The sequence below is a fragment of the Nasonia vitripennis genome (assembly GCF_009193385.2).
Source record: "Nasonia vitripennis strain AsymCx chromosome 4 unlocalized genomic scaffold, Nvit_psr_1.1 chr4_random0003, whole genome shotgun sequence".
NCBI classification, from domain to species: domain Eukaryota; kingdom Metazoa; phylum Arthropoda; class Insecta; order Hymenoptera; family Pteromalidae; genus Nasonia; species Nasonia vitripennis.
The window spans coordinates 873522-896156 of NW_022279638.1; the positions used below are offsets into that span (position 1 = coordinate 873522).

Genomic DNA, 22635 nt, shown 5'->3' on the forward strand with positions numbered 1-22635 from the left:
TCTACTTTGATAGAGGTATAAGAGGTAAACAGGTTTTCATAAATTCAGTCTCCTCACTCAAGCACCAATCGCCTTATAAAGATATAGTAATGATAGATGATATAGTTTTTACGTCAGACTGTAAATGTGATTCAACAAATCAGCATAATGAGATGTTTCCACACTACCGAGAAACCTGCGCCGTTGGGCTTACGTGCCCTGCAAGGCTCAGCACAACAGAAAGGATGTCTTACATAAGAGAAAAAAACGCAACAACAGATTGATTTATGACAGCAAGACAAATGTTGGTAAGGAGATGGTGAAACTAAAGTGCAATAACTTTAAATTATTAAATTATAGATTTGTGTGTGAATGAGTAAGTATGATGGTATAACCATTTTCTGGAAGTCCGACATGGAAAGTACGGTCATACAGAGTGAATGTTTTGAAGTAGAGTATGGTAGTTAGTATGGCTGGAGGTTTTTGGCTATAGTGTATACAGCTAAGCTAACCAGCATTTTGTTACTATCTTGTTATTTTTGTCTCAGTTCCGCAAACTTGGTAAGCCCAATCAGATGTTCAGGAAACTGTTCTTTAAATTGATTATGAAGGTTCTTAATATCAGTAAGTAATAATCTTTTCTGCACTTTTATTTTTTCACCATATAAATAAATACTGACGGTATCTTTTTTATTTGGCATAATTCTGCTGTTAAGATCATTTTCGTAAAAATCTTCAACTTTCTGAGTAGTTTCTGCAGGTAATGTTTTTCCACGTTTTGCAACAGGAGAAGCCAAAACTTCATCTGATTCTCTTAACTGTTTTGCTTTACGAGCCATTCTGTGAGACACACCAAATTGGTTCATAATTTTACGTATTGCCCAGTGTTCGGGCAAAATAGTAAGAATACTGACACGTAATGGATCGTTCTCCGGCAGGGATTGGAATTTGTTTTTAAGTCCAGTTAAAATATCTGTAAGATCATCTTGCATAGGTGCATCCGTGTTTGAAACCGAAGGTGAGTCAGTCTCTGATTCAAAATCAACACTCATACTGACGTTTGGAGATGACAAATCATGTAGTTTGTAAAAGGATTTTCTACATGTATCACAAATCAGTGAAGATGTTGGATAATCAGGATAGACATCTTGAAATTCTTTGGAGATCTTCCTAAGAGATTTGCTGTGTCCTGTATTAATATCAAATGGATTAACGCATCTATCGATACGATATTTTTTCGCAGGAGAAGACATTGTTGTAGTATATGAGAAAGCACAACCAAAACAAAAAAAATGTTAGAAATAACAAAATTACGGCTAGTACAGTTGAACAAGGAGTTGCCGATAAAGTAAGACTTACTCAACAACTGCCTTAAAAAGGATGTTGAAGAAGAAGTCGCCAATGTATCTATTAATGTACCTATTAACTATTCTGAAAAAGACTGTTGGAGAAAAAGTCGCCGATGAAGAAAGCATTCCTTGAAGAAAATATTCCTTTCTATTGGTTGCTAAACGTGGGAAGGGGTTGGGGGTGTAGGTAAAAAAGAGGGATGAACTAAATCACTTGAAAGAAATAAATTCCGTTGCCACAAAACAGTTTTATTTGCTGAAGTCTTTGCACAAGTTGTCATTGGACACGAGCCGTGTACTTGCAGCATTAGGCTGTTGGAAGAGGGGCGAGGTACAGCGCTGGACCCGGCCTCCTTATGTGCCCTCCGCGACGCTACTTCACTTGTGGGTAATGCGCAGCCGCCTAGCGGCGCGCCGCGGTACTAGCGCCGCGGTGATAAGCGCTGCAGCGTGAGTGGCGTGTTCAGCGGGTTGCGCGTTAGCAGGGGCTTTTCGCGAGAGAGCCTGCAGGTGGGTTATGACAAATATCCGCCAGTTTATATTGGCCATATTGAATTTTGAAATTTCGAGATTAAAATAAGATTCAGCGGCCCCTTAAACTCCCATACCGATACTTTAAACTGATTTAAAATCGTTCATTGCGGTAAAATAGTTTTGGTGGTTGTATAATGTCCGCCATTTTGGATCGGCCATTTTGGATTTTAAAATTTCGAGGTTAAAATAAGGTGCAGTGGCCCCAAAAACCCTCATATCGATACTTTAAAGTGATCTAAAATCATTTGTTGCGGTAAAATTGGTTTGGTGGTGGTATAATGTCCGCCATTTTGGATCCACCATTTCGAATTTTGAAATGTCGAGGTTAAAATAAGATTCAGTGACCCTGAAAACCCCCATATCGATACTTTAAACTGATCAAAAATCATTTTTTGCGGTAAAATGGGTTTGGTGGAGGTATAATGTCCATCATTTTGATTCCGCCATTTCGAATTTTGAAATGTCGAGGTTAAAATAAGATTCAGTGACCCTGAAAACTCCCATATCGATACTTTAAACTGATCAAAAATCATTTGTTGCGTTAAAATGGGTTTGGTGGAGGTCTAATGTCCACCATTTTGATTCCGCCATTTTTGATTTTGGAATTCCGTCAGCATTGTCAATAATATGTCCTATCATGAGTTGTGAAATGTGCTATGAAAACGTGGCTTTCAGGCTCCATATTTTATGCGCCACATTGGATTTTTGAAAAGGCCAGATCTTTTTCCAAAGCCCTTCACCAGACGATCATTTTGCGACCTCAAACGTCTTGTTAGGTTAACCCAAATTTTGGGTGCACTGATGGTCCGGTTGACGTGAAACGTCCCATATATATATATATATATATATATATATATATATATATATATATATATATATATATATATATATATATATATATATATATATATATATATATATATATATATATATATATATATTATATATTTGTTTTGAGTTGAGGTGAGAATCAGCCCCCCCCCTCACCGCCCTCGACCTATCCCTCAGCCCCTCCTCAGCCCCCCATTAGCCCCCCCCAGCCATCCCTAAGTCATGCTTTCTTTATTAGTGACATTCATTATTACATTGAAAGTTCTATTTTTTCCACACCACCTATGAGGTAAATAGAAAAGCGGGTTTTTGTTTTCTCTGATGACTAATATTTTAATGTTTGTAATAGAATAGTATCTTATATTAATTTCAATAAGTAATGATGTATTTTATTTGTAAATCTTTAATACATTATTCATACGTTATGAAAGAAATACAAGCGTTCGAAAACATTTATTGAAGTTCAAAAGAAAATCACAAAAATTTATTAAAAAAAAAAAAAAAAATTGTCATCAGAGCTGTGGTTTATAGATGAAACTTTTTGTATATAACATACATTATATAACTGTTAGGGTAATAATAAATTTACCGAACTAACAAAGTAATGTTTTATGATTACGCGGATGATAGCTTCTCTCCCATACGGGGGAGATCAGTACTTCGCACTGATTGTCGCGGCGGAGCTGTTTGCGTGATAATAAAACACCAAGGAAAATTAAATTATTAACGAGAACGACTTACTTGTGTTTGTTGACGGGGATGACCCACAGGTTGACGATCAAAACTCTCAAATCAAGTAATCTCTTAGACTCAATTATTTCAGAAATTCCTTTATTGGTTTCTGGAGACTTCAAATAATTTTTAAATGGAATAAGACACAATTTCGGTAAATGATGATCAAGACGGAATCACAATTAAGACTAAACTCCAACTTAAAGACTCAGAAATATAACTATAAAATCGAACTCTTGAATAGCGTCCTTACTCTTGGATCGCACACACAGGAATGAAAAATCGGGGGAGACGAAGCTTGAAGAAAGCGTCATAGCTTTCTCCCACGCAGGGTCTTTACTTCTCCTTCGCACTTCAGTTTAGCCGCGCTCTCTTTCTTACTTATTAGGCCTTATGGGCCTAAGTACGGTCAACTGCTAAACTGCAGCGTCGACTGTGCACGCGCGCTTTCAGCCGAGGGAGGAGAAGTTTGTTTTGGTTTAGGGTTACTTCTTACGTTCGTTAAGCGTCGAAGTTTCTGGATTTTTCCTGATGTCTTTGTTTCATTTAATTTAATGTTTCTGAATGTTCATCCAGAAACTTCGTCACTTAACAATAACATTAAAAAATACACACATTGTAACGGGGTGAGACTTGACGTGTGAAGAGAAAATCACAAAAGGCGCCGCACTATGGGCCATTTCAGGAAAAGTATTGTCAAAATCAAATTGCGCCTCTCAGGAAAGTGCTAGGGACCTAATTTTTTTTTTAATGAAGGTTGTACTTCTCAGATATAGGGTAAAATATCAGAATATTGTTTTCTGATTATGTCGAGCCGGGGCACCTATGAAAAGTACGAAATCTTAAGAAAACGATATTTTAGCTACTTGTTAATGCATTAATATGCCATAAAAATGCATTTTAAAATAATTGGGAATTTTTGAGACAATTATATACAATTTTTTTAATTAATGAATGATTTTTTTACCTACATAATCTAAAAATTCATCTATTTCGACCTATTGTACTAAGAAACGTGAATCCGGGACTTAAAATTATCATAAATCACGGACCTCTAATTTGATTAGCTTCGAATATTATATTCTAATAATACGGTACTATATAAACAAGAAAACATGTTATTTTAAAGTATTCTAACCTACAGGAATTTTAAATCTGAGAAGTTTCATTCTGTAGAATGAAAGATTTCAAAGTTAACACACATAAAATTGTTGATAAATAAAATATTATTATTCTCACCACATATAACGTACATAAATTGCTATATATACATCTATATAGTTATGTAACCTAGACTATTACGTTACATGTGAACGCTATTATATTTACACGTTATATAGTAACAATTAGCAACGAAATAATAACTCTGTGATATAAGTATTCCATTTTCATTTAATATGATAACCTTCTATTATTTCATAATAATTACATTATAGATTCTTCATCAGAATTATCATAAGTCATATTACTTTCATCATCACTTGTGTTCTGGATTTCTTCTTCCCATTCTTCTTCGTTCATAATATGCCTATAAAATAGATTGAGGATGAAATCATAATTCTGAGCTCATGACAAAATTAAATTCGTAAATAAACTTACGTTTCTTTTATATAGTTCAATGCCTGTGCGTTTTGAAAGAATATGGGCTTCTTAGTTATTTTTATTCGATTGCCTATGAACATCAAAGATAGTTTTGGGTCACTCATATGCACTGCTCTGTTAAATACATCCGTAATTCGTGCTAATCTACTTGTCTGTCTGGAGTGTTCTGTCATATTTCTGCGATAAAACGTATGCCAAGACTCATTAGCATCTTCGGTATAGTATGCTAAAGGCATAGGAAATTGCCTGGCAATTTGACACCCATGCATTAAAATTTTATGAAGCGTTGGATTCATTCGACACCATGGATACGTATTGTAGTACAGTTGATATGTATTTATACAGAACCTTTCTAACTCGTCTAATTTAAGCTCCTTTTTGCATTTAAAAGGCTCTAAATAAAACATCATGCACATAATTATTATAGACGTACCTTTTAGCGGTTCTCGAATATCCCACGTTTTGAATGGCATTCTATAAGAAATGTTTAGGAGATGCTCAAATGTATTAATTTCCGCGTGCAATAATCCCAAACCATACTTCAGTGATTCAGCAACAGGAGTGAAATTATTGCCAAATTCTCCAAACTGATGAGACGTTATCTTACAAATTGGACATCTACTGGTTGCTCTATTTTCCACTATTACATTTAAACATTTGCCATCAAAAAGAGTTTGTGTAACTTCATAAGAAAAGGAAATGTTTTTTCCATTGGACAGACTAAATTTATAAGAACTGAGATTCTTTATTTCATTTTCTAATCGATTGTATTCACGTATGGTCGAATCATCTGTTTCTTTTTCGAATGCAATCCTTAATGGTCGACAAAGCCTTACACTTTGAGGAATTGGATTGATCAATGATTTTCCATCAGGCTTATTAGAGCTTATTTTAATGATAATGAACATTGTAACGAAGAGGGACTGTTCGGAAGCTTCGCTTTCATTTACAGCATCCTTACATTTTTTATGTACATTTTTATGGCCTGAAGAACTATCGAACCCTACAGTTACAGAAAGCGTTAAATCAATCAAGTCATTGACAATACAAAGCAACTGCATTGCAACGTCGCTCACTAGTTTTATTTAACATCTCCTGCATGGATACCAGAATCTGTACCTCGGAAATATCGTAACCATTTGGTAGACATTCGGACAAAGCTTTGGAAATTCCTGAATAACAGGGATAAATGGGAGCATTTCTCATTTTACAATCTTTAGATAAACTTATGTAAGAATTTTTATTCAAGATTTGCTCTAAATAAAATGCTGCAGCTGAATCTGCTGTATAATTCAATATATTTGACTCATACTGTTGATTATTCTCATTTTGCGTTCCATTAGATAAATCAGTATCATCTACGGTGAATTTCTTTGCAAGACTTAACGCTATTTCTAAAATTTCAACATCATTTTGGGCGAAACCACATACCTCTCTTGCTCGTCTATATTTAGTAGATATAGAGTAATCTGATATTAGGTATATCTTCCACCATTGGAACCTCTTCTGACTTTTCTTGGTCGACCTCTATTATGCTTATTTTTTCTTTTTCGTACGCCCATCTTATGAATTATAACGATATATGATTTTGTGAATAGCGTGTATGATCTTCAATAAATTTAACATATACAGGGAGTATGCCGAAAAAAAATTGATTCTAGCCTTCTGCAAGGAAAAATTTTTAAGATGAATTTTTAAATATGCGTATCTTTTTTAAAATAGAAATTTTGGCATTTCTTCGTTTTTGTCTTTTTTTTGTGTGAAAGTAATTATATGATATCACTCACGATTTATTCTCATAATTTTTGCACCTAATTTTAATAAAAAAAAACAACATATTATATTTTTGGAAAGATGTGCATTAATTTGTCGGAATTTATGCTGTGATGAAACTGATCTTATTTTATTCAATTATTTTAAGTAAGTATTTATCGTATGCTACAGAAATTTATCGAAAAAATGCCACAATAATTAGTTTTATCAAAAACATAGCCTAATTCTGTGGATTTACGGCAAAACGACTTTAATCAATTTTTTGTAGTTTTTAGATATTAGCAAATTTAATTTTTTTTTGTAATATGTACTCAAGTCATTTTGCTTTTGAGCCACAGAATCATTTTCTTTTATTATCTTTGACGACAGATTCTAATTTTTGAATATTTTAAAACTTACCGTTTGAACAATTTCGTAACTGAAATAACACTTGCTTTTTAAAAATAACACTTTATCAAAATTACACTTTGTAAACAATAATACTTTGTAAAAAACAATACCTTGTGAAAAATAACATTTGCTTGCTTTTCAAAACTAGGATTTACATAAATCTATATTCTTTAATTAGTTATGGGAAACAACGTCTTCTGTTAAAGTAGTGCATAGAGTATATAGATTTTATGCGCGATTTTTTAAAATGATTTTTCTTTTTGTAATATTTAAATAATGTCAATTTTCGATAAATATGAAATTATTATGAATGCATATAAAAATAATATAAATATTATATAATATATTTTTATGTACATTCTTAATATTTAAATTATCAAAACATGACAATATGAAATATTACAAAGAGAATAATCATTTTAGAAAATTGAGCATGAACTCTGTACACTACGATAACATTTGAAAAAATAATGACAAATAATTAAAAATAATAACAAATAAGATCACTTATCACTATATCCATTTCCAAATAAAAATTAAATATAAATTAATAATAATCAATAATAATTAAGAAATTAAACAAAGTCAAAATTCTTTTAGAAAATATAAAAAAAAAACAAATAATTGCAAATAATGACAGAAAAATTTATATAATTTTGACTATTAGTATTTTTTGTTATATCCTAATATTTCCTATTATCTGATATTATCTATATAAAGTAATGGTAAGTGGTACTTATATCACATAGTTATTATTTCGTTGCTAATTGTTACTATATAACGTGTACATACTACAGCGTTAACATGTAATGTAATAGTCTAGGTTACATAATTATATATATATATGTGTATATATATAACAATTTATGTACGTTATATGTGGTGAGAATAATAATATTTTATTTTATCAACAATTTTATGTGTGTTAACTTTGAAATATTTCATTCTACAGAGATCTCTCAGATTTAAAATTCCTGTAGGTTAGAATACTTTAAAAAACATGTTTTCTTGTTTATATAGTGCCGTATTATTAGAATATAATATTCGAAGCTAATCAAATTAGAGGTCCGTGATTTATGATAATTTTAAGTCCCGGATTCACGTTTCTTAGTACAATAGGTCGAAATAGATGAATTTTTAGATTATGTAGGTAAAAAAAATCATTCATTAATTAAAAAAATTGTATATGATTGTCTCAAAAATTTCCAATTATTTTAAAATGCATTTTTATGGCATATTAATGCATTAACAAGTAGCTAAAATATAGTTTTCTTAAGATTTCGTACTTTTCATAGGTGCCCCGGCTCGACATCATCAGAAAACAATATTCTGATATTTTTTCCTATATCTGAGAAGTACAACCTTCATTTAATAAAAAAAAATAGGTCCCCAGCACTTTCCTAAGAGGCGCAATTTGATTTTGACAATACTTTTCCTGAAATCGCCCATAGTGCGCCGAGACCGAGAATCGATCCGGCGCTCCCGAGATCTCTAGGCGCGCGTGCTACCGCTTGAGTCAACGCCGCACTATTTCGTCACTCTCTATCCTGCCTCGATTACCGGCGTGGCGAGGGACGTTGTTTCTCGTTAAAACCCCCGGCTACAGTCGGATTATCGTCCCGATTTCGACTCTACCAATCCATCGCAGGATCGCCGGTAAATGCAGGAACTCTTCTTCGACGACTAGCTCTTCGACGATGTCTCCAATCTCGTACATCCCCGCACCTTTCGCACTCGTCTTCTTGACCGCATGTCGTAATCCGCAGTGCCCTGGGCTGACGCCGCTGCAGCTGATCTGCTCGATCCCTCTTCCCGCCTGGGAGAGTCAGTTTTGTAGGTGGCGTTTTCTTCCTCGTCTCCTCCTCCTTCGTGGAACTCCTGGAGAACCGTGGAAATCTTCCTTATCCACGCCTGTGGATAATTCAGTTGGGCACCATGTAACGGGGTGCGCTTTCGGGGGAAAACTCGGTCATATTCAACTGGATCACAATCAATCGGTGCGACGAAGAACTCTCTAAACGTCCGTGATTTACCCGCGTTGCAACGCAGCTCGCTGCTAGAGCTGCTTCGCGAACGTCGTGTTCACACGTGTGCTACCTCTCCGCACTCTCCTGTGCGGAGCCGGCTTCTCAGTTTTGCGTTGCAGCCGCTTGTTGCAACGCCCGCGGAGGCAGCGGTATTCGCGATGAGGACGTAGGGAACGGAAGAGAACAAGCCAGGAAATAAATCTAATTCGGATTAAAATCAAATAAATTAATGATATATTGTGCGGCCAATATTTTCTCTATACAAACGTGCGCCGATTCACCTCAATGTCGACTTGGCGTGGAGAGTATCTCGCGAAGCTTACGCGCGCAAACGAGATGGCCGTTACTCGGTGCCGCTGCACCAAGTCGCAAAGCTGTAGCCGCTGCTACCGCTGACGCGATACAGAAAAAAGGCTCAGTCCTACTTACTCGCAGTCGCCGTTCTCGGTAGGCGCACACCACACACTCACACACACTCTACGCCGGTGGTGTTGCTGGCTCACTCGCTGGAGCCGACGTCCTCTCGTTTGGCCGCTGATCGACAGGCCGGGTCGTCCTTGCTTCTCGTAGCTGGAGTTGACTTGGACGTCTTCTTTTCGCGATCTCACACACACTCACTCTCTCGCACGCTATCGGTCGTCGCTCGATGCCGTCAGTCTCACATGCGAGAGCTGACGCGTTCGCAGCTATGGCCGGAAGCTAACTCCTTGTCCACGGACCGCGACTTATACGCGAGGCCCCGAATCTTGCCTCGCGCTTGCGCAACGTCGCGTTTCAACGAGGCGCGAATCTACCCGATTTCGTTACAACCCCCTCTTAGAATCGAACAATCGTCCCGACTTCGGTTCTACACTCTAGGAAAAATGCGACGTGTATCTTTCGGACGGTTAAACCTTTTCGACGACGCACCTGTTTCTTCTCTGGTTTACTCAGAGGCTTGCAGGTCGCGTCGCTACCTCCAGGAACGTATCCTAGATCGATCTTCACCTTGATCGCAAGGTTCCTTTTGGCACGTTCACGAACCATACGCTAAGTGGCTTCGTTTAGCCCGGACGCCGCATCTCCTTGTTTGCCTACAGGGGTTCGCTCGTTAATCAGCGGTGCGTCGCTCGCATCCGCTTATCCGCTCGCTTCCCTCGGCGGTTGAGCGATGTTGTCTTCTTCACTCTTCAGCGACTTTTGCTTGACCGTAAGCTCGTACTACTCTTTAAGCCACATGACCGGTGTCGGATCGACGAACTTCCTCTTCAACGATCTTCCGACAAATTCTCGTCTTCAACGCGGCGACTACTTGGTGATGCTTTGCTTCGCATCCGCCGTTCGTGACTTTCCTTCGTCACGAAATCGCCAGCCTTGCTCGCTACCGGTCCATGTCGTGCATTTTAGTAACGCGCTTGGCACGCTGACGCATTACTCGCAGGTTGCGACACCATCTTGTCATTCTATCTCGAGATCTTCTCGCGATCGTGCCAGACGCAGATCGCTCACCCTCTTTATCGAGTTTCCTAAGGGTGGCGATACCTTGTATCTCTGCCGCTGACTAGACTTCTCTTCGTCGTAGTCATCACTATGCAGCTTTTCGCGGACCCATGCCTGAACTCCAGGCGAACCTTGAATCCGTCTCGTCCTTAGACCTTTGTGACGCAAGCTTGACTTACTTTCCGCTGGTCGTAAGGTGTCCAAACGTCTTGCTGAGGTCTAACGTTGGTACGTCTCTCGTTATCTGCAGTTTGCGGAGACGACCGTCCATGTTGGGTAATGGAGAGGCGTAATAGCCTCAGAAGCACGCTGAATCTCGGACGCTAACGCAGGAATTAACGCTTTTCTCTTCGCGCATTCTTGCGTCCACATTGTGCTCAAGCGTCATGGTACCACCATTTTCAACGCTGGACGCCCGTCCTATGGACGAAGCTAGCGGATTCAAACTCTTGCACCTCTCACCTTTCTACGGTCTTAATTCGCTTTGCGTCCAATTTGCTTGCGCTGTTCATTAGTAGATGTAAGGTCTCGTAAGACTATCACACTGCGACGCGTCCCCTTCCCTGGACTTGCTTCGCTCAGAGCGCGAGCGCGTCCTCGCGTCTGACCTTCCCTGGGGTAACAATAATCCATCCCGGGGTAAACTTTCTGGTAGCTCTACATGAGCTTGCACCGTCTCAGTGCATCGAGATAGGCGCGGGAAGGACTTTGAGGTGGAGGCTGTCGAATCTAACTCCTTAGCGCTCTCGTAATCAGACCTCCTGCACCGTCTAGTGTTCTGCGCCTGTGAAGTTCTCGTTTCACAGCCGCTGTCCCCTGCGTTGGGACAGTCGCGCCACCAATGCGTCAATCGTCCACAGGTCCAGCACTCGAGCCTTTTACGCGCTCTTCTGCGTCATCATGTGCTTGACTGCATTATCTGGCTCAGAGCAACTTTCAATTTCATGCGTCCGTGACTTGCATATCCAGCATCTTTTTTCAGTTTCGCATGCATGCTTCGATGCGCCGATGATCGTCTTGTTCGTCCGATCGACCTCCGCGCTATGCTGGTTTTTCCTCTTATGCGATCGGCCATCTTGCGCTCTTTACGTCTGCTTGCCGTGGGGCAAGTAGCCTTTCTGGACCGCGGGTTTCCGTTCACTCTTGTGCCTTCGCTCGACTCGTTCGACGAGGCGTGGTCCACTGGTCGAAGGAACGCGTTCCCTTGTTTCCTCTTTGCTCTGGCTTTTAGGCGCTTGCGCGGGCTATTGCGTCGTACTTATTTTATTTGCTTGGTTTTACTCTTCTGCGAAGTACTGGACGCTGACGCTGTCTTCCGCCGTGGCTTCGCCCTTGGCGTGCGTCTTTGCTCCGCGCCGGCGAGTGGACTTCTCGTCTGACTCGCCTCTGGCTTCTCGAGACGTTTCACCTTCTCTTCTAACTCTCGCAACTGGTGACGCATTCTCCTCGTTTCCTCTTGAAGTCGCGTGTACATGAGGGTCATAGAATCTCCCTCACGCAACTCGTTGCATGACGAACAAAGCTCCGAAGTCCTCTGTGACTCTGTGTCCGAACTGAGCTCTTCGTTGAGAGATATTTCGCTATCCAGTGTTGGTGATGTCTCGCTCGTCGTTGAGGTTATGACAGCGTTTTCACTTGGTCTTTTCTTCTTATCGACCATCGGATGATGAGAGTCTTCCCTCCCCCAAACAATGTCTATCCTCGACGTATCTGGCTCGCAGTTCTCGGCTGGTCTTGGCTCTCGTCTGCTTTCTTCAACAGTCTGTGCGCACTCTTTGTCGGCACCGTCGTATCCGCTATCCTGCGCGATTCGTGCCGCGACTGTTTTGTAGACACTTGGCAACGCGATTTCTACAAACGTGAGCAGCCTTACGTCTTTCTCGTCTTGAATGACGTCTCTGCCAAGCTCTTCAACGGTGACGAAATCTTCCTAGATATTGCCGCCTACTAGCCGTGCCTTTAGACGCCGTATCTTGCTCCTATGGTCGTCTGAGGTCTTCAACATCAGCATTTCCAGGACACGATTTACGTCCTCTCTCGAAAGTCTCAGCACCAATTTGTCGACTTCAGTCTCTACCCTAGACTGCGGTGTGCTGAGATCGGTACGCATTTCCACTGAGCAGTTCGCCTGCATCGCACGGCGCAACTGCACTATTGGATGTGCCTCGCTGGCGTCATCATTGGCTCCTAACGCTGAGCACTTTGAGTGTCCTAAGGCCTCTTCGGACGTACGCTCGATGAACGCCACGTGCAACCCTTCTCGCTTGGTGCGCGCTTCCTCTGCTGACATACTAGAGGATGGCACAAAGTCTGCTGGTGCGTACTCGCCTAATAACCATCTCTGTAGTCTTACAGCTTGACATACGTCCGCCGTCCTGACGCAACTCTAGCGACTCCAGCGCTATTTTGAGCTCGTCGCTGTTCAGGCTTAAGCACCATGGCTCGCTGACTTTTTCTAGATCTAGTATCATCTTCGATCTTGATTGTGGAGGATGCTTGTACGTGTTTTGTATCGTTGTATATCATGAACGCGATATCGCTAACAACGTCGTGGCAGCTCGTAAACCGTCACACTTATACACACACTAGAGATAGCTTCTAGGTTGTATTTTCGTTTCTACAACGTAAGCTACGAAATTACAGCCTGTCTACTCGCACAAATACACTCGTTGACGTGTTGATGTAACGTAACTGAATCCCGAAGCTTTTCAGTTAAAACAATAAGATTTTCTCACGCGAAGGTAACGCAAATTTTCGTTAATTCTTGACAAACTGGTGTCAGCTCCAACTGCGCTATAGCAACGCTACCGAAATCTTACTGTTCTCTCTCTCGCGAATATTATATGGCGTTCCCGCGCGCGTTTTCTTCTACGATTTTCCGCGCGTTCCTCACCGAATCCACACGGCGATGGGCGCCATTGTAACGGGGTTAGACTTGACGTGAGAGGAGAAAATCACAAAAGGAGACGCCGAGACTGAGAATCAACGAGACAAGCTCAAGCAAACGCGAGCATAGTGCGCATGTCTCGTGTATATACTCTAAGCGTATACTATACTGTATACTCGGCTCCGTGGAGTCAGACTATGCAATACTGTACTATACTTTCTCTCTTGCCTGTTAGACTCTGAGCTGAAAGGATGTACTGCCGACTCGTGGCTTATGCCACTTACTTTCAACAATATATTTACATTTATTATTAACCTCACAGTGTCTTTATTTATCCACCACTCCAACAACTAGAAACTGAAATACGAACAGAATATAGACGAACAAATGCTATAATTTCCACTTCACTGCAGTACGTACCATTCATTGACATATGCATTTTATAAGTACTTCTATCAGTAATTTTTAAAGATTCGTCGCCTATGATAAATCGCTCAAAATATTCCCAATTCTCATAAACATGATTTACAATTTTTGCTCTAATTTTCATATGATTTTCTTCCGTATTAAACAAAAAATACGAAAAGCAACGAAATAAGCAATTGCCACCTCCAAGGATTTTTTTTTCTATTCCACATTCTGACATTTTATTGGATATTCTGTCTATTATATAAAAATTTTATAGATTGAAAATACGTAACTTTTAATGTTGAGTATGGTTCTCTTTATCTCTCTTTTCATTTTTCTCTCCTTTTCTCTCTCCTTCTCTCTTTCAAATGATTGTAGCCTGGATTTAGTATCCCGTACAATAATTTATACATAAAAACTCGAAAAGAAAAAATTCAATATTTTCATCGCCCAACATTTTATACTCATTCAAATTAAGATTCCTGCATTCATACGAAAACTACAAGTACATTTATATTTCAGTACGGTAAATTTGAGGGTTTCATTACTGTTCGCGTATTATACGTCTCCGCATAAAATATGTATCACCTAGCACGGTTTGATTCTCGCGCCTCTTGATGACGAGTTAATTATGGCGCGCCAAGAAAAGAAAGAGCGCATGCGTAAGCCCTTCTGCGGTCTGAGATCGATTAGTGCGCGCGAGAGCGTCAGATTCGTTTCGGCATCGATCGAGAGCAGTGTGATCCGATGCCTACCTCTATTCTCGTGTAGCTTTTGTATTGTGCCTGTAGTAATCGCCGTAATTTGAATTATATTTGTTAGTGAATCACTCGCGTGTGATTCCTCCCTTATTTCTATAATTCGTGTAAATAAAGTGCCTGTAATTCCGTGTGGGCGAGACACAAGCGTGCTGTTATCGCATAGCGAATCTTCGCTATAGGTCCCGGTCGCGACGACTCGACGAGTCGTCTCAAGTCGTTCACGGAGCGAGGGCTGGACCCGTTCCCGAGACGTCGGGGCCCTGTGACGTGCTGGGCGTTGCCACCCCGGGATATCTCCATCTTCTCGATCGACAATCTACCCAGAAGAGAGGGTGGTCCGTCACGTACAGCGCACCGATATTTGCGATTTGCGGCGTTATTGTAGGGGCTGATCCCCGAAATATTAGGTAAGCGAGCGCTCTGTAAATATAAGGATCGATTATCCACTGCGTAAGTTAAATTAGATAATAAGTTTTGACTTTTGTATTTATGCTTAAATAAATTCATTAATTTACTTGATCAATAAATAATTTCTATTCCACTAGCTTGCTCAGGCTTTTCCCTCTATTCCGTGAGGGTTTTTATGCCTAAGCAAGTTACTGTTTATATTTAGTTTAACCGCGAAATTGTTGCATTTTTTAAATTTAAGAACCCGACTACTCATTCCTTTTCCCACTTCCTTCATAAATGTAATTTGACTGTTTTCAATTACCAAGCATCACTAAAAATATATTAAATTATTTACTTTAATTTTGTAATGTTCCCTTGTGAATCTTTTTTTCAGGGTTTAAAAGTGTTGTGTCCCCTTAATGTACAGGCTTTACTTTTTCTGGAAAAGTACCAATTTCAGGCTGCTCTAACATTAACGCCCCCGTTTGTTAATCATTCACATTTGTTTTTATTTTAATCTTAATCTTTTCGGGGTGTGAGTCGGAGGGTTTCCGACTCACACCCCGATGATTGCAATGATGAGATTTGATTCCACAACCGTTACCCCTATTGTAAAATCTCAAATACGATTTTTATAGTTCGATTAATAACTTGTGCATGTGAATATTGTATGTAATCTTTGTAATTTTGAGCGTATAAAATATATTGCAGCCGTCTCCAACCTCTATTTCTTCTGTGTTTTAATATTGTTGTAAAATAATTTCTTGTTTATATTTTAGGAGTATTCACCAAAGCAATTAATTGGTCTTGTAACTTGTATTAATCAAAATAAGAGGATTAAACAAAGATTACTATCTGTTATTGAGGAACAACGATTAACCAGATGATGAGCGCATGAGCTGAATTCAACAACAGTGTAGATGGACCTAAAAAAACACGAACTGAAAACACTATTCAAAAATTTGTTTGAATTCGTCAGCTTGTCGAAATTAAAAAATTGATCTATTTCTTGATAATATTTTTGTATTGTTGAATAATAGTTTGAAATTAAATAAAAAAGTTTGATAATGAACAAAATCTTATAAATGTAAATTATTTTATAGTTTTATTAAGAATAGTATTCAGATAGGTATAGCGGTAAACAAATAATTTCAACGCTGGTGCAACTTGATCTTATCACATCAACAAGTATTACACCAAAGGACCCACATGTACATAGCATCTCAAGTTAAAGTACAATTGAACATGAGTCGCTACATTAGTGCGGGCCAACAATCCTTATCTACCCAAAGCCCGATTGTTCCAAACAATCGCATTCACTGATAACACCGGCACACAAATTAAAAAAATTTGTCTGTACAAAAAATCAGACCCACGTATCCTTGCGTTTTTCGAGTCGCTGAATTCGAATCCGGTGTCAGTTTGGCCCCACCACGTCAGGGTCAAGGTCAGTTGGAGGTCAAATTAAGAAGAAACGGTTCAAAAAAATTAAAATGCCATATATGTATGGTTTTTAGGTCGCTGAATCCGAATCCGGGGTCAGTTTGGCCCTATCACGTCAGAATCAAGGTCAGTTCAAGGTCAAACTGAGAAGAAACGGTTCAAAAAAATTGAAATGCCATATATTTGTTTTTTTGGTCGCTAAATCCGAATCCGGGGTCAGTTTGACCCGATCACGTCAGGGTCAAGGTCAGTTCGAGGTCAAATTGAGAAGAAACAGTTTAAACCGATAAAAATGTTATATAAAACTTTCCAATAATGTAAAAAGATACCAAAAATTGTAAAAAGTCTTATTCAAGAGATTTGATCACTTAATATCTTCCTTATGTACAGAGCAAAGTTGCTTTCGTTTATATTTTTTTTTTTATTTTTTTTTCCACTAGTTTAGTAACTGTCGATGTCTTTCTTTACTCCTTTTTTCTCTTGTAACGAACTCTTTTTTCTTCAAATGACCTATGCAATGGGTTTCTTTTTCTCTTTTTGTTATTTGTTTTAATGTCTCTCTTCAGCGTCCAGCAAAAATCTGCCATCATGTTGACATTCCATCTTCCTTGGTATCGATTCTCCATTACACTTATATCTTGATGAAATCGTTCTCCCTGTTCTTCACTGACGTCTCCTAGATTAAGAGGAAGTAATCAAGATGGGAATATAAGAAATGCATTTTATAACTCGTCAAGCAACCCAAATTTTTGAAATTCTCCGACATTTGTGCAACTAGTTTTGATTACCATATAAATTACAGTTATACCCAGGGACTAATGCCACTGAAAACTTTTTGGTTTGGAATGTTAACGAAATTAACTAAATGAACTACGACAAATGTCTGGGGTACACTAATCTGATCTTAAAACATTGAATTATAACGACGATTTTGATGACGTGGTTCTGAGTACGAGTCCATATCAGGAATACGTTTTTTGCGACTTGTGGTAGGCGCTTCGGGGTGCCTCGCTACCGCCCTGTTTTCTGCTTTCCTGATCCTATGCCGCTAGTGGATACGCTCTTCGTCGTAGCAACATCAACATGCTCGACATTCTCTCTCTCTCTCTTTCTCTCTCTCTCTCTCTCTCACACACGTGAGTACAACAGACATGTTCCGCTTTGCTCATTTTTCATAGTACTCTTAGTGCTGTACCCTGCCTTCGGGCCTATTGTTTTGTAGATCGTTGTATGCGCTTTTCTGCAACATGCAACGTGATATAATAATCACTGGAGGCTGCAACTTCTTTCAACGGTACTTTTCTGCTTAAACATCTGTCACTGTAACCTAACCTGCAAACTCGCACGGCTTTCTCTTCGCTGCACGGCGTCTATTTTTTCCTCAAAGTAAACCACGTGGAGCCACGTGTTGGATAGACGGAACACCACCAGGAACGTCTCCATCATCAATCGCAGGTCGGTCAAATCTCACCTCTCTCTCGATTAGCACTCCATCTGGCTTCGAGAGTACCAAGTCTAGCTCAGTCGATAACTTGCCTACTGTCACTATCCTGCAACTCTCTCTACGTTATCGACTGCTAGTAAGTTGTCGACAGAGACTCAATAACACCTAAAATGAGCGGAATTGGTGGGAAGAACGTCGAATTCCCCGTCACGTGTGCACACTGAAATAAAACAGCTAGGGGAAAAATGAAGACCTGCGAGTTGTGTAATCAGCAGTTCCACACTATATGCGTCACCTTTGATGAAGATGCAACGGCACGATCAGTTACGGACGTTATGATAAAACGTTTTATCTGCACTTTTGGCGCTCCTATAGCTATTTTGACCGATCAAGGGACAAATTTTTTAAGCAGTCTAATGAAACGAGTAGCAAAAAGATTCAGAATCACACAGTTCAAAACGACAGCCTTTCATCCACAGTCGAACGGCTCTTTTGAGAGAAGTCACCATGTACTGAGCGAATATTTGAAACAATTTATCTCGCAAGACGAACAATTGGACCAGTGGCTAGAGATTAATTTAATTAACAACAAGGTTAAATAACATTCAAGAAATTGCGCGAGAAAAATTAATATCAGCCAAATGGCTAGCAAAATATTATTATGACAGAAGTGCAAATCCACAAGATTTTAAGGTTGGCGATTATATTTGGCTACTTAAAGGAGGAAAGATTCATAAACTAAAAGACCAGTACGAAGGTCCCTATTTAGTCGTAGATATACTGCGTAATAGTAATATTAAGATACAACTAAAAACTAATAAATATAAAGTGGTGAATATGAATCGCGTACGTATATCATACATTGAACCAGAAAAGACTTAAGTCTAAATTAATTAAATGATATATGTCAAATATAGTTTAAGTATAAAGTATAATTCTATTTTATTCTATTTAAATTAACATAATGCATAATTACAGTATCAACAATAATCAATTAAACAAGCGAGATAAGGATTTCAGAAAAAAAAAGAAAAGTAGTAGCAAAATAACTGGTAATATCTACGTTTAAAGCAACTAAGCTTAAGAAAAAAATATATTCAAAAGGTGAACTCATCTCAAGAAACACTGTGATCTATAAGAGTAGATCAAGGAGCGCGGTAGCACCCTCATAGCATAAATGTTAAATGATAACGCCTCGATGGCAATGATATGTACATGATACATATGTCAATGATAGGCATAGTTAAGCGAGGATCAGTATTTAGTAAAACTTTATCTATATAACGATTATTTTAAATTTTCGCCGTGCAATAAAAAAAAGATAATGAAGTAAAACAAAAAATTGTCATTAAGAAAATTTTACAAAAAAATGGTTTACTTTTAATTACAATATGACTAGAATAAAGACAATTAAGTAAGGAGATAAGCCAAAGGACCGACGAAAGTCAAGAAACGGACCAAATACATTTATGGAGAAAAGTTTCAATATTATTCAATGATAATTATATTGAAGTATAGTGAAATTGAATTACAATATATCGCGTGACACAATTGCACTAATATATATATATATATATATATATATATATATATATATATATATATATATTCAAACCATAAAGCGCACGGACAGAGAACAAAATTTTTCTTTTTCACATCAAATCAAGGTTATCATCACGCAAATAAAATGGGCGACGAAAGCAGCAACGAAAGAACCCGAGGCCAATTGTCTACGGCGCCATTGTACGAGATTATCTCGAAAAAAGTATGGCTGCTGTACAAACTCGAAACGTGGAGTCCAGCGTTAAAACAAACAAAAGAAATAACTAAAAATTAGTAAAAAAGAATTCCATCAAAACAAAGGATAACAAAAATTCTAAAATTTACTTACACCATAATTCTCCCATCTGATTTTCTCAAAGGTATGATCCAAAGCCAAACCACAAATATCGCACTTTTCATGTCTTTTATTTGGGCAACCGATACAGGGTATATGGCATGGAACCCAAAGATTTGGTACCAAGCCGATAGGAGAACAACCGTCCGACGGCACGCATATAGGATAAGAATACTGAAACAAAAAAATATATATATATGTAAAACAATTACTAAACTAATACGAAATATTGAATAAAAAAAAAATTAAAAAAAAAATAGTAGCATTGCGCACCCTATTTCCTGAATGAGTGGGATGAACTCTCACTCTAGTCTTACCCGCTATACAAGGAATCCTGGGCCAAATCTAAGAAAAGGAAAAAGGAAATTTGAGATATAACAAAAATCGAGAGTCTCAAAAACAAAAAAAATTTCTTTATTTATATAATTAAAATTTTAAGAAACTTACCAATTCCTCCTCTGTAGTCGGAAAGAGTTCCTTCGTTCTGGACTCGATGCAAAAATTGTAAGGGCACTGGGATTCACGTGAAGTCATGGTCTTTGTTTCACACGTCGATTGCGAGCAAATCACTATATTTTTCACTAAATTTAATTATTTCACTTATTGTTAGATCGAATCATTCGACGCTAGCACAACACGCGTGAACATTAATTTATAAATCACCAAGAACAAATATCGCACAATTGTATTATAAAATCGACAGTGATGAACAGACTCCAAACATTGAAAGAACGGAACAGTTCGAAGGATGTTAACCGACTGATCATAGAAAACAAAATACACCCACGCCATGTCGAGAAAAAGAAATTTTCCAGACGTCAAGAGAAGTGAAATTAGAAGGATTGAAAACAGAGAGAAACCACTCTCCATCCAAGTAGTACTACGAGCACATATAGAGATCAAACCAATAATAAAAAAATTTACGGACTAATAAGTTTAATTGAAAATTTTATCGGATAAAGGATATATCCATTATAACGCAATTGTAAAAGAAATGAAGAAAATTGGGTCTAATTAACAATAATAATAATTAATATCAAACTAAACAAGTAAAACCAACAAAAATCAACAACAACAACTGAAAAATTAAAAACAACAACAATTTTCTGGAACATCCCTAATTATAAAAATGCTACGAATAATGCGTAAAGTGAAAAGTTAAAATTCGGAATTATTAATAAACGAAAATTGTAAACAACAATAAGTAAGAAATAAGAACATTCTTAAAATTATGATCAAATCATCACCCCAAAAATTAAACAATCGAAATAATTATTGCTTAAAAATTAAATCAAATTTAGTTGATTATAGTCCCGAAACAGAAGTCGTAACGCCATCTCTAGGAAAAAGATGATTTTGTGCAACGAGAAGGGCCTCACGCATGCGTTGTAGACTACCTAGCGAGTTGGAAAAATTAAAAATAGTAAGGCGATTGAATCAGAATCATAAAGAAAACCTTAATAAAAAAATTGAAAACAATGAGAAAGGAGACCAACAACACACGGAAAGATTAGAGGCCTTGCGAAATTTCATTCCATTTGCAATATAAAAACAAAGAAAACTCACTATATCGGAAAGAAAAAAATTGGAGTTCGAAAAGAAAATCTTTTCCTCTTGCATGAACTACCTCGGTATCGGTTATAATTAATTATAAAATCTTGAGAGAAATATTAATCCGATTGAGTCAGGAACAAAATAGTGATTCGTTATTGTCTCGCAGTTTCGATGATGGCTGTATACTTTTGGAGATGGATCAACAAAGTACTGTTAAGAGTAACACCTAATCGATACGGAAAAGTACTAGACCTCAAGATAAAACTAGAACAAGGATGCGAACGCGAAGCACGAGATCTGATTTACAAATGGTCCCTAGTTCTGCAACCAGTGGAAGTGACCAGTATTATGCGGCAAGCGCTATTGAATGATAAACCATTCATCATAGAAGCTTGTTTAAAATCATATCCTAGACTCGAAGAAACCAGTCTAGACATGGTTTTAACATTAGCCATTCAAGATCATCACGAAGAAATTATCAAAAGAATAACAACTTCCGATAGTTTGGTCAATACGTTGCGAAAAGGAACAAGGGTCAATATCAGAGTAGCCATTTTGTACAGACGTATCGATATTCTTACTCAATTAATAAATTTGGGGGCGAGTAAATATCTATTGATGTACGAAGGACATGAGCTTCTAGAAAGGGCCATGGAATGTGAGAATTTAGATTATTTACATCTATTATTAAATACCGGCATAAACGTTAATGCAAAAAACACTTTTGGGTCAACGGCATTAATGCACGCTGTTGATTGGGGCGATATATCGGTTATTCAATTACTATTGGAAGCTAACGCCGACCCAAATATAATAAATCATTTCGATCAAACACCCTTATAAAAAGCCACTAGAACTAAGCCCGAAATATTAGAATTATTATTAAATCATGCACAAAAGACGAAGCGCGAATCTTGCATAAGTGAATATCTACTCGAAAAAGCGGTTACCGCTCCACATCCTCACGCTGCAAAGAACGTTGAATTACTACTAAAAAGGGGATTCAATGTAAATTCATTGTCGCGAAATAAAAGATATCCTGTAGTAGCCGCTATCGTACATCATAATAATAAAGTATTAAAATTATTAATCGAGCATAAAGCCAATTTAAAAACCACGTCAAGCCAGGGAGAAAATGCCTTGTACATAGCAGTA

At 38.0% G+C, this 22635-nt stretch overlaps 2 protein-coding genes across 5 annotated transcripts in view; both read left to right on the top strand.

The window, feature by feature from the left end:
• LOC100113956 (syndetin) overlaps positions 1-16215 on the top strand; it is a 272371-nt gene extending 256156 nt beyond the window's left edge. For all 4 annotated transcript variants that reach the window (XM_031928103.2, XM_031928108.2, XM_032601893.1 and 1 more), the window contains one exon: positions 15922-16215. In XM_031928103.2, the coding sequence (XP_031783963.1) occupies positions 15922-16029 (108 nt within the window). In that variant the 3' untranslated portion in view covers positions 16030-16215. The remainder of the gene's footprint in view (positions 1-15921) is intronic.
• A 5439-nt stretch (positions 16216-21654) lies between these two features.
• LOC116417013 (ankyrin repeat domain-containing protein 22-like) lies at positions 21655-22323 on the top strand. The gene has a single exon (XM_031928044.1). The coding sequence runs from the start codon at positions 21655-21657 to the stop codon at positions 22321-22323; it is 669 nt and encodes a 222-aa protein (XP_031783904.1).
• Positions 22324-22635: the final 312 nt, after the last annotated feature.

Excerpts from the sequence above, each read along its gene's own strand:
- LOC116417013 (XM_031928044.1), top strand. The coding sequence starts at position 21,655 with ATGGCTGTATACTTTTGGAGATGGATCAACAAAGTACTGTTAAGAGTA.